This window comes from Narcine bancroftii, chromosome 4, assembly GCF_036971445.1.
Source record: "Narcine bancroftii isolate sNarBan1 chromosome 4, sNarBan1.hap1, whole genome shotgun sequence".
In the NCBI taxonomy this organism is placed as follows: Eukaryota; Metazoa; Chordata; class Chondrichthyes; order Torpediniformes; family Narcinidae; genus Narcine; species Narcine bancroftii.
Genome location: NC_091472.1, coordinates 116,938,434 through 116,952,091, shown reverse-complemented (window position 1 = coordinate 116,952,091; position 13,658 = coordinate 116,938,434). Strand labels below are relative to the sequence as shown.

Genomic DNA, 13,658 nt, shown 5'->3' with positions numbered 1-13,658 from the left:
CCATCTATGCTAATTATATTTACATGTATTCCACCTGTATCATTACTCCTCCCTAAACATTCTAAATGCCTTAAATATTGTAATTTTATCTACTCCCATTTGTGCTGGCAGCTCCTACCATACCAAAAAATTGTACATCTGATCTTTAGATTTCTCTCCTCTCAACTTAAACCCATGCTCTCAAGTTTCAGACTTCCCACCTTGAGGAAAAAACTCGACTTCATTTGTTAGTCTGGATGCTCATAGATGCTATCAACAATGCTGTAGCATGTGCATTAAGTGACATCAGGGAACTTGGAAAATTAAAATACCATGCAAAGTCAACATACATTTATGAAAAGGAAATCATATTTGGCAACTTCAATAGAATTTTATGTCGGAGACAGACAATTGGCATGGACTATGAGACCTTTGATAATGTGCCAACAATTAGAGCACATGGGATTGAAGGTTATATACTGACAAACTGTTCATTCAGGATTTTAATTGAAAACAAGTTTCTTCTCCTTAATCATGGAGGATCGGTGGAATTCTCTGTCTATGAAGGCAGTATGCCTGGATAGGTTCAAGATAGAGATAATCATAGAAGAGGGCCACTGATGAAAAAAAAATGGTAGAACCAGCACAAAAAACAAATACCTTCTCCTGCTTACATGTCTTCCATTCTTAATAAACACAAGTACACCTAAATCAAAGTCATGACCTAAATTAAGCAACACCACCAGAATTAACAAACAGCCAAATAAATGAACTTGAAGTTGAGAACCATTTCAATTCTAGTTGAAGAAATAGAACATACATATTGATTGCTCAATGATAAAATATCAGCTTACAAACACTTGCAGTCCCTTTGGAATTAAGGGATGGTTTGTTGAGTTTGCGATTAAATAATCATAACCTTGCCCACTTTAAACCAAATTCATTTTCTCTGCTTAAGTAGTTCAGATAAAGAAAACCTTGCTCACCAAGATGCATTTAAATTTACAGCAATTGTCTGCAAAACAAAATAGAGTCTGCATATTAACTGCGATTGCAATTTAAATTACACCTGTTCGAGTAGTGCTAATATTAATTCTAAATTCCAATCCAGCTTGTAGACTAAATAAAATTCTTTTGAACCATTCCAAAAATTTTGCATAATTAAACATGTAAAAAGGCAAAGGAATTTTATACAACCCAATAAAATTCAGTGCAATGTTTCAAATACAATTCACACCAGCCTCAGATTTTGATAAAACACAAATGGCAGAAGTAAATAGGATACTAGCACCTGATTAGTGATTAATAACTTCCATTCATAAAGGTCATAACAGTTTTTCAAGCAAGACAACAAATCTGACCATTTGAGAGAAATTAAATATTAGTGCCAAAAGGGTGATGCAATTGTAAAACCCCTCCCCACCAAAAGCTAAAAAGTTGCTTAATTAATTTTGTATCCAAAATTGAAAGATTTTTAATACATTTGAGTAATACACAGATCAGCCATCTTATCAATTAGCCGAGGCAGAAACACCCCGTCCTTATATTCCACCATTACAATGTCTGATTGATACAATTTGTACCAAGTTTATAGCAGTAAATGAAAAACTAATCATTTTTTAAATTTTGCATTTGAAACAAAGATATTAAAAAGCTAAAGTGAAAAACAAAAACAATAGCTATCAGGAGCCCTTTTCCACTGGCATCCCAGTTAATTGGCTGTACAGTGCCCAACAATAAGAAGCACTGGTGTCTTTGCGCAGTTTCCACTGGGCCATTCGACCCTTATCCAACTGGCATCCAGTCCCAGGAATTAATTGGGAATTTACTGGGATAGGGACCAGTGGAAACAGCACACTACCCGAACACTGGCATCAAATTACATCATTTTCTTTCTTTGGCTTGGCTTCGCGGACGAAGATTTATGGAGGGGGTAAAAAAAGTCCACGTCAGCTGCAGGCTCGTTTGTGGCTGACCAGTCCGATGCGGGACAGGCAGATACGCCTGGGATTAATCACCTCTACCCCTACTTGCATCCCCAGCATTTGCTGACACCAGCGTGCTGATAAAACCAGTGGAAGAGGGACAGCAGAAAATCACCCATTTCCAGTTGAATGTAGAACACTCCAATCCCCCAGGGATGAGTTATGTTCAGTGGAAAAGGAATTAGTGTCCCAGTGGAAATGGCACAAAGTGCTTCTTATCCTGAGACACTGCACAGCCAATTAACTGGGATGCCAGTGGAAAAGGGGCTAGGGATTGCATAGTTGAAAATCCCTGAAAGTATGGATTTTTTTTCTTTACAGTGTGCATCTACTCTGCAATTCCTGCATAGAGAAAGCAAGATTCTCAGATCACACAATATGCATAATTTGCAAAACAGTCACCAAAAGACTGCTTACTAGACAGTGCATCTCAAAACTATGTAACAACATAGAATAACTTGTTCTGTACAGCTTACTGTTCATATAGGTTTAAAAGAATGATAATTTAACACCTTAATACTAGACAGAGTAGGCACATTTTTAAGTTTTATTTATAACTCTCCTCCTAAAAGTAATCTATAAACAGTAATAATTTATAAATATTAATCTATTTTCTCATTTTAATTATAATATTAGAATATACATGCTCAGGTACAAAATAAATCTGTAATTGTGTAAGCTGATGCATTAATGATGGAGCAGATCCACAGAGCTGCAACTTTAAAGTGATCGCCCAACATTAAGAATGAATTGGAGCTTTTTTTTTCCCCAGTTTATTTCAACCAGAGAAAAATGCTCATAATTGCACTGAAAACACTAGAAAAAGTACCCAATTAAATATTTCATAGTTTTGGTTATGAAATGACTGCCCTCCTGAAGATTACACATCAGCCTATCACTAGATTTGCTTCACTAATTCATCAAATGAAAGTCACTACTTTGGTAATGCTCCCAAATACCAGGAAATGCCCAATATGATAACTTCATTGATACATCTCAGAGAGAAAAAAAAAGTCAGTTTTTAAATCTAATTTTCCTTTTCACCTGTTGGCTACATAAACACCATTTCGTAAATACTTTCACTCCATATCCATCTATCATTTTATCAATGAAGTCATTTTTTGGGAAGGTTAAAAACTTTGATTACATGCAGCTTCATCCAAAAATCATAATAAAATTCAACACTACAAGAAATACACCCAAGTTTTTAAAAAGAGTATACAAAAGATTTATAATTTTGATGTGATTTGGCAAATAATTAAATATAACTTTCAAAAACTTGTTTAGCAAAAATATGCTAATAAATGTGGCTTATATTCTGGACACTGTTTCATGGTCAGTCACCAACTAGACATCTTTCCAAGTTCAAGCTTATAAAACAGTTTTGAACAATCTTGAGCAGCCTACATCTTTCCAAAGCCCTGCCAAAATTATTCCATTCAAGTTTAAAAACTGAAGAATCTAAAACTGCTCAAACATCAAAATAATTTTATTCAACAACCATTGACCCAAGTTGTGGCAACTTCAAAACCTTTCAGTTTTGGTCAAATTATTTTTTAATGTACACACAGTAACCTCAGAAGGGTTGAAAGGGTGGAGGGAGGGGAGTGGAGGTGTAAAAAAAACTAAACACAGAAAGCAAGCTACTTAAGGCTGCTAACACTATATGCAAACACTTCTCCCTGAGAGAGAAAGTTATTCAACATCTAAAAAGCATTCATTTAAATGTTCAATTCTTCAAATTCCACTACAATTTAAAATACAGCATCAACAAAGTACATCCAAAAGAAACACTGAACAATTTAGTAACATTACAGCGTGCTCAATGATAAAACAATGCAATCAAGGATGAAAAAATCTTGTAATCAAAATCACTTATTTCCCCCAAATCAATGTTACACCAAAACAGAAATTCTACTTGATCAGTTTACACAAGCAACATCACTTTCAGAAGATTCATCATGTCACTAAAAGTTGACATGTTCCTACTTTCCAACATCATACTAGCTTCTTGGCAACTTAACCTATGCTTACAAGTTAACAATGTAAACATGAAGTTGGGAGGGGGAGAAAAACTGAGTTAAGCGCCCATCATCTTTCTGCCAATCTCAATTTTTTTTTACATTGTCAATTCAACATCAACTTGGAAGGGCTTTTAACAAAGTCAAAAGAGAGAAATTAAGTAAAACTAGGTGCAATTAAGAGGTTTAAAAACTGTGGCAGTTTTATTGAGGAAAAAAAGCTTATTATTTTGCAAACAGTACAAAAATTTTTGAAGGAAAATACAAGGACAACAAGGTGACAGTAAGGCTCACCTATGTGCGCACTTAAAAGATTTCAGGGCAGGGGATAAACTAGCATTGGCTGGGCTGTCAACAGCCAGGGGTATGGGCATTACTGGTTTATGTACATGAGAGAGGGAGGGAAGAGAACAGCCCCAGTGGTGCTGCAGAGGGTATGGCTATCTTTTCTCATCTCTTCTTACCTCCAAAGCCTCCAGGGTGGCGAAACTGGCGATGGCAAAGCCGTCGATTATGTCCTCTTCCTGAGAGCTAGATGCCCTCCTCTTGCGGCGGGGGGGCCGACAGCAGCGGGAGGGGGCCGCGCTGGCTGGCGCCTGGCCGGGGCTCGGCTTCTCGTCCCGTTCCGAGCCTGACGAAGGACTGTGGGGCCGGCCGCTGTGACTCGCAGCCTCCCTCCTCCTCGCCCGGTCCCGATGAGAACGCGATCGCCTGCTCTGCTTCAGCCCGCTGCACCGCGGGCCCTCCATCTTCCTCTCTTCACCCCCTCCCCCCAAAAAATGTTGAGGTAAAAAAAATTACCTCAGGAAAAAGGGAGGGGGGAAATTAAAATATATAATCACACCAGCACCCCCGTCTCTTCCTTCTTCCTTCCTCACACAACCAAACAATGCAGGCCCGCGGCCAGCATGGAGACAACCAGGGCAAGTGGCTCGGCAAAAACTTTGCTTGCTGCAATGGAAATCCTCGAGTCAGCGGTCCGGGACGCCTGTTTTTTTACCATTCAGGACTTGCCAGCTTTAAGGCTTTACAGCCCCAAGCACTTGCGCACTTCGACCCAGACTCGCCGCGCAGGCGCCGTGCCGCCGCTCCGGGGTTTTTTTCCCCACTCGATGCCTTTTTTTCTCCCTTGACCGGCACGTTGTGCGCTTGCGCGCTTCCTCTCCACGCCTCCTCTTGCCGCCCCCTCCGCCCAACCCACCCTCCTCCCCCCCCCAAAAAAAAACAAACAACCGCCAAGCTCGCTCGCTCGCGTTCACTCGTGGCCGTCGCTTGAACGTGGCGACATGCACGTGACGCGCATGAGGGAGGTGGTACGGGTTTGGGCGGTTGGCGAAGGGACAGACGGATGAGGCAAAAGTATAGACAAGGCAAGAGAGTGAAGAGGGAGAGGAAAGTATATGTGGTTAATAGGGAGGGGTGGTGTGACGACCAAGGAGGGTCCGGTGGGATTGATCTGGGGTCCAAGGAGGCTGCAGCAAAATTGGCCTGGGAGTCCAAGGAAGGTCCAATTCAATTGGTGTGAGGACTAAGGAGCGTCCAGAAACATTGGTGTGGGAACCAAGTAGGGTCCAGTGTGATTGATGTGTGGACCAAGGAGGGCCCTGCAGGATTGGTCTGGGGACCAAGAAGGATCCATTGAGAATGTTGATGGGACCAAGATGTCGGAGGTATTGTTTGAACTGAGGTGGATCTGGCAGGGGGGGTGTATGTAGACTGGAGAGGCGTATGGCAGTGCTCCCTGATGGAGGGTTTCAACCCAAAACATCCACAATTCCATTCCCTCCACAGCTACTTTTCGATCTACTGAATTCCTCCAGTAGTTTGTTCTTTGCTCCTGGCTCTCCCACCTATTGTCTCTTGCGTCTTCATGATAGAAGAGGAAAAGGGTTCCAACGATGATTTAGCAGGGGGGGTGAGAGGACAAGCAGGGTTTGGCGGGGGTGTTGAGAAGTGGCCAGCAGAAGATGAGGAGGGTTTGATGGGGGGAGTGAGGAGTCAAGAAGTGTCCAGCAGAAGACATGGGGGATCTGACAGATCTAGTGAAGGATGAGAATGATCTGATGTGATGGTGAGGGACTGAATAGGATAGGACTTGGAGTGAGTTGATTAAGGGGATTTTTTTTAGGGGTTATAAGTTCCTGACTGGGAGTTCAGTAAAAGAGGAGTTTCATGGTAAATAGTAGTGCCCTGGGAGGGTAGTAAAACAAAAAGACTTGGGGGGGGGGGGGTGTATGTAAGGAGATGCTCTGATGCTGCAAAAAAATGCTGCTATTCAACTAATGACTCACCATCTGGCATGTGTGTGGTGCTTTTTTTATGTGCTCGCTCCCCTTAACTTTAGAACCTGGCTATGCCCCTGGATACAGGTAAGCAGTTCCATGAAAATAATGGCAAAGCTAGACAGAGTGGAGTAGAAATAATTTGGCATGCTTGACTTCATCGGTTAGGACAGTGAGTGCAAGAGCAGGGACATCATAACTACAAGATGTTAGTGAGACCACATTTGGGTATTATGCACAGTTTTGTCTCTCAACTATTGGAAAGATAAGCTGGAAAGGGTGCAGGAAAGATTAATGAGAATGTTCCCAGAGCTGGTAAACTGAAATAATAAGGAGAAGCAGGATAGTCTGGGACTTTGCCCTGGAATGTTGGAGGTTAGGGAGGTCCTTGTAGAAATTTATAAAATCATATACTGTATCTACAAGGTAAATATGTGGCAATTAAAACTAAAGGACATAGATTTAAGGTGAGAGGGGAAAGAATTAAAATGGACTTGTGGGGTAACATCTTCAAACAGAGGGTAATGGGTTTATAGTACAAACTACCAAAAAAGTGGTAGAAGTGGATATAATCGTGAATTAAAAAGATTTTTAGACAGGCACATGGCTAGGAAACATTTAGAGGGCTATGGGCCAAATGTTGGCAAATGGGCCAAGCTTGGTTGGCATGGACAAGTTGGGCTTAACACTTTGTACTCTAGCCATTTTTAACTTTAATATGTTCTCCAGACTGGGTCCATGGGTAAACTACAGTATGAAAAGTTAAAAATCTGTAAGAACCAGCTGGTGGTTGGGCATAAAATCAGTCCTGGAAAACAGTGATACAGAGTTCATGTGCTTGTTGGTAGTCACTGAAAACCAGGTCTTGAAATATATGCGCTTGTTGGTAGTCCCTGAAAACAGACACTGAGTTCAAAGGCCTGTTTTTGTGCTGTAGACTCAATAAGAGGGGATGGTCAGTAACCAAGGATGGTTCAGCAGGAATGGTTTGGGGACAGAGAAAAATCGGACATGCATGATGAGGGAACCAGGGAGAGATTGTGCAGTCAGAGGTCAGCAGTTGATTCTTTCCATTTTTGCACAGAATATTACACTTCAGCAATGTATGCAATATGGTGTGAAGTTCTCAGGATCTGTATGTAGTAATCAAGATTTAGGGGCTAACACCTGTTTCCCAGCAATCTCCTGTAAATGTGGTCATTTCCAAATCTCCCTAAATATTAATAGCATCAACTAACTTAAGTGGCACTCATTAAAATGACAATCATATACTGTATTTTGTCTTCAATGTGTTTTGATCTACATCACTTGTAGCAATAAACTCAATTCTATATGCTTAAATGAGCTTACTGCCCTGCTGATTGTAAATGTCAGTTTCAACTTTTTCACTAGCATTGACAACTCTATACAAAAGTCTTTTGGCAAGAAACGAGAGTGGTATAGAAGCAGAAACATTTTGGAGGGCTTCAGCAAAGAAGGAAATGCCATGATCTATATTACCTCACTGAATAATTCATTGTTATAGTTGATAATCATTCTCACCTCGCCTGTCAGTTCCAACCAATTGTGAGGCAAAGACTTCTCAGCTATTAAGTAACCAGAATGCATTTGCAACACATGCACAAAATATGGAAAACAAGCCATGTCTGATCCAAGAGCACAAGTAACTCAGTTTTAATTTTGTTCATACTTTTTCATTTCTGATTCTTCTTTGAATTTTGTGAGCATGGAATTTTAATAGATGTGTCACAGGTAGATAAAATCACACCTACTCTTTCTACAGTTTCAAATTTATACAAGTTACCACATTTAAATTTGATTCTTGACCTATAAACCTCTAGTGCAAGAGTGGGCAACCTTTTAATTTTAAATTTAGACATACTGCACAGTACAGGCCACTTTGGTCCATGAGTATGTGCTGGAGGTGTAGGTTAATAGAATGACATGGACTTGTGCACTGAAATGGCCTGTGGGGGTTCATTGGGGTCTCTGTCTCTGCCATGATGGACATTTATATTGGCTATTGTCTGCGGAAAGCCATAAACATTGTGAAGGATTCCACACACCCCTCATGCAATCTATTTCTCCCTCCTGCCATCTGGGAAGAGGTACCAAAGCATATGGGCCCTCACAACCAGATTGCGAAACAGCTTTCTTCCCCCCACCCCCCCAGCCGTAAGGCTTCTAAACTCCTGGGGTACACAGGGCTAGCATATGTAATATATTTATAAGTGATGTTATTGATTAAAAACAGTTTCTAATCTAATTTATCCACGTAAATAACCAGCTCCACAGATTGGAGAAACACTATCTCATTTTTCACCGTACTCCGCAATGTTTATGGTATGAATGACAAATAAATGCGACTTGTTATCGTGCTCTATGTCTAAATTAAAAGGTTGCCCACCCCTGCTCTAGTGTGTGTGTGTCTGAAAATGTGCAGCTTGGAAACCTCTACCTTCAAACAGTTTTGAAGAAGCAGTTGTCTAGCGATTGTGTAATTGGTCAGGATTAGGGAAAATGTGAATTCAATTTTTGCCCTTGAAAGTTCTAAAACATCAAGTCATTTATAAAAAGCAGCAAATTAAAACCATTATCAGTAGAGGTCAAATTGTTGCAAATGCCAACATGTTTGTTAATATCAAAAAACAATTTGCTGAAGGAACTCAGTGGGTCAGGCAGCATTGGTGAGAGAAAAAGAATGGTCATTTATGATTTTTACACAGAAATAAAAGAAAAATTCTGTAAAAATAAATTAAAAAATAAATAAATAGATAGATCAATCAAAAACTTACCTCCGGAGTGGGCATTTACACCACTTTTCCACTGCATTCCTGTGTTGGTGAACAACTTATTCATTTGCCCAATTTCTTATGGAGAGCCTGCGCTCAATTTATACTGCAGCCACTCCATAAAAATGTGTAGGGGACTTGGTGGAAAAATTATGGGATGCAATTTAGCAAATAAATTCTGTCAGGACATTTTTACACTGTCAGCAGAGCAGAAAATTTGTGGAATTTTCTGCTTCTCAGTGGCTGTGTAAGAGTGCCTGATGTTTTAGGTTGGGTCTGGTCAAGTGCTGATGAAGAGTTTAAGATCACCCATTCTATTTCTCTTACTGAAGCTGCTCAGCTCGCTGAGTTCTTTCAACAGATTTTATTTCCTCCAAATTCCAGCATTTGCAATCTCCCATGTGTCTCCTGTTTATTAACATCTTTGACAAGTGAAATCTGTTGATGATTTAACTCATGTGATTCCAGTCCCACACGGATTTGAGCTCTTTCAAGCCTCATGATTGCCGGAACTGGGGATAAGCAAAAAAGCCATTGAGATTCACATTCAAATTAATAACTTAAAAGAGTAGAAAAAAAGATGGATAAAAAGACATCTCATGTTTGTGCAGCCTGTTCCTTATAAAATGGGTTACATTCCCTGTCCACTTAATATCCTGGAAAAATCTGCTCCAGTTCCCGGTGAGAACCAAAGCTATTCCAGTGAACATACAATCTCTAATTAATGATATCCACCTCTTGTAAAGATGATCTCTCACAGTTAGAAATGTCCAACTTTTAAATTACAGTAAATGTGCCTAACAGTATTTGCAGATTTGAAACACCTAAAATTTGACCCTGGATCCTGAATGTGGAAGGTCAGTTCTGTACAGCAGTGAAATGGTGACAACAGAAACTAAAGTACTTGAGGGCGCATCAGCTTACAGAGAATACAGTTCCATGTTAAGGAAGCAGCAAAACAACTCTCATATTCAATGACATCTGCTGTCTTCCCCATTGTGTGTTCAGTGGAACTTGCTATGTTGGATAACCATCAACAGCAGTGAAACTTAAGATTATGCCAAAAAGCAGATAAATGGCTTGAAGCATTGTCTTTAAAATTGACTTGTAAAATATTAAGAACTATTGGTTTAATCAGTCTCCTTATTGTACAGACTGTACTATGATTTATGAAAGCACATCCAGTAAAGCCACAGTCAACCATGTAAGATTAAATCACAGTGAGTAGGGAGTGGATGTTTTAAAAAGCAAACTAAATATTAACAAATGTATATTAATGTTTAGAGGTTATTTTATAAATCATAACACATGATCAAAAAAGCCAATTATAATTTCAGTGGCATTCCAAAAGTGCTATTTCACTTCTATTAGAATAAATGTTTAACAAGTACCATGGTCGATCAGACAACTGAAGGGAGTATGTGTCTGAATCAGTACAATATTTTGTTGTATTCAAGGTTAACAGTAAAAGAAGACAATAATATTAATATTACTTATTAATAATTATATTAATGGATATTATTGAATTATAACTATTCTTTATTAAAAATTAGATTTCAAGATAATTATGTATTGTTATGAGCCCAGAGGACCCCAAAACCCAGCAGCAATAGACATTCAGCAAGGCAAATGGTTACTTAAACAAAAATTGCTTTCAATTATCATTAAACATGAAAACAGGATCACACTTTAATTTATCACAATGAACTTAACTAACCTAACTTAGCCCCCTTCTAATTCTAATTGCACATTTATGTAATGTGTATGTAACTTCAGATAAGTTCTTTGATTCACAGTCCAATCTCACTTCTCATTCCTCCCAAGTTCACTGGTTGCAGGCAATTCTTATACTGTGCACAGAATTTAACATTATGAAGTTCATCAGGCTTTGGTGCTTGAAAGGTGAATGGTTACCGCTCAGGAAGGTTCTTGTCAGTTTTCAGAGAGAGATTTGTTGTTTCTGGACACAAAATTATTCCTTCAGATCAGCCACTTCAGTGTCTTGCTGAAAAAACTTACCCATCAGGGTTTTCCACATGATAAACTCTTTCTTTCAGGTCACCACAGAATTCTTTTTTGTTTCCCTTATTTCAAGTGAAACATTAGGCACCCAGTCCTCTCCTCTTGCATGAACCACAAGGGCTTTGACCAGGCTGAACTAAGCACTCACAACCCATCTTCCAAATGCGGTTTTTCCACAAGCTTTGTAGCTTGTCCTGTTCCAGTCCCAGCTGCTGCTACTGCTGACTGTAGCACTGCAGAACTGATCTCTCTCTCTCTCTCTCTCTCAGAGAAAAAAATTTGCTTGCAAAACCACATGACTCTCTTAGAACAGCAAGCTGAACTCCCAGACAGCCTGTGCCTTCAAACTACTCCTCCAATCTCTTTCATCTGTTGCTTTTCAAAACAATAATCCATTAGTGAAGTCTCTTGGGCAGTCTCCAAAGTTTTTGCAAATGCCCCCCTGTCTGGCTTGAGCAGAGCTCCGGTATTTTAAATGAGATCTGTTTTGAAATGATTGTATGCAACCTACACTAAAAAACCTGCCCCAATTTATCTCCCAAAAACATATCTATATACAATACAAATACAACATAATCTGTAACAGTATATTCACCTTATATAAAAACACTTAAAATCAGATATTAAAATGACAATCAAATCAATTACACTGAAATTGACTTTTAAATTTCAAACTGTATTATAGCTTGTTATTTTTGTTCAAAATAGTAGATAACCTTAACTGGAAGGCACTAATATAAATGTCTGAGTAATGGCACTACATTCTTTTTGGGAAATGCAATTATTATTGCAATGGAAATCAATTTTTAGATCAATTTAAAAGTTGTAGTTCAGAAGATGTAAGACTAAATTTGGCAATAATTTTCTTGTGGCAATGAAAGGTGGTGGGAGAAGAAATTAAAATTAATCTGAACTCATCTCATTTGAATTTGAATTGATTTGTAACAATTGTGTCTGAGTTGAATGAAAAAGATATATTTAATTCTGTGTAAAAGATTCTGATTCAGTGGTTTTAAATCAAATGAAAGTTTTGGAAATAAATCAAACAAACATCGAAACAAGTTTAAGGTAAAGTTCTACAAAGCTACAGTGAGAAAGTTTGTTTTGTAAGCAGTTCAGCTGGATATCCCACATATAGTATAAAGAATAAGATGCAGTACACATGCATAGATACAGAGAGAGATCAGTTGGTCCAGAGCAAAGGCCACATAACTTTACTAATTAAATTAAACAATGTGGGGAAGAATGTCACAGGGACAAAGAAGGATTTTACATAAGTCTTCCATACATCCTTTCAGAAAGGGTACTTCTTCTGTAGCTTGGATCCAATATTAATTACTTCTTTTCTATTTCTGTGACTTCTGAAGTTAATGTGGAACCCATAGACTCTGCCACAGATGAGGAGAAGATCATTGGTGGTGAGAGGAGCAGATGCTTAATGGGATGGACAGATGAGTACTTTGGTAAGTGATGTCATTTACACTGGTTTTCTGAGTGCTTCTGATTCATAGACATTAGGTTTTTGGTGCCATCTTCATTTTAAGTGGTTATGGTCCAGGGATTTCTACAGTTTAATGAGATATATTGATTATTTCAAGGAAGCTTTGAGATCACCTTTGAATCTTTTTCTCAGGCTTTTGACATGACAGAGCTCATGTAGAGTATACACTTCAGGGTTTTGGTATCAATCAAGCAACAGTCTGATGAATGGAGCTGACCAAATGTAACAAGGAACTCAATACCTGCAATGTTAGCTTGGGAAAAGACACAAAGTCTGGCTGATATACAGGAGACAATAGTACCATGGTGCTATTTCTTAATGCCTGAGATGCCTACTATTGATAGTCTATAGCCCTTTTTCCACTGGCATCCCAGTTAATTGGCCATGCAATGTCCTGGGATGGGAAGCTGTTTGTGCTGTTTTCACTTGGCTGCCTTTAATCGAGACACTGACTACTGTTCCACTGAACACAACTCATCCCCACAAATAGGAGAGTCTGCCTTCATCCTGAAACAGGTGACGTTCTGCAATCCTTTTTCCACTGGATTAATCAGCATGCTGGCATCAGCTGACATAGGGGTAGAGGCTGTCAATCCCTGGCACAATTTGACATCATTTGACACCGGCATGCCAATTGTTTTCCTTTTCCACTGGACCCTTAACCGGTTAATTCCCCATCCGTTAATTCCTGGGACATGGACGATGCCAGTGGAAAAGGGGCTTGTATCTCAGAATAACACTTGAGAAGGCGGGAATCACTGTTCCTCTTATGACTAATTGGTTTTGAACTAGGTTTGAGATCTTGATCTTCTCGTTTTTTTCTCTCCACACAACCAAAGGCTATGATGGCACATTTAAGGTGATGGGATGGTGAATTTCACATTGATGCTTGTTTACTTTGACAGTTAGCTCCCAAGATATGGAAAGAGATGTGTTTTCCTGGATGTCATCATAGTTCTTTATTGTCAGGGGGTGATGTTGCACAGCAGGTTGCTGGAAGGGGTGCAGACTGGTGAACAATCTTTGTGAATGTTAATTATAAGATTAATTTGAAAATGTGAATGAATTTTGAAAAT

General features: G+C 39.2%; 1 protein-coding gene across 16 annotated transcripts in view; it reads right to left on the bottom strand.

Moving 5' to 3' along the window:
* fbrsl1 (fibrosin-like 1) overlaps positions 1 to 5,129 on the bottom strand; it is an 898,034-nt gene extending 892,905 nt beyond the window's left edge. For 10 of the 16 annotated variants that reach the window (XM_069932521.1, XM_069932525.1, XM_069932524.1 and 7 more), the window contains exon 1: positions 4,450 to 5,129. In XM_069932521.1, the coding sequence (XP_069788622.1) occupies positions 4,450 to 4,734 (285 nt within the window). In that variant the 5' untranslated portion in view covers positions 4,735 to 5,129. The remainder of the gene's footprint in view (positions 1 to 4,449) is intronic. The other 6 variants (XM_069932534.1, XM_069932533.1, XM_069932535.1 and 3 more) reach the window with 1 other exon arrangement.
* Between the last annotated feature and the right edge of the window lie 8,529 nt (positions 5,130 to 13,658).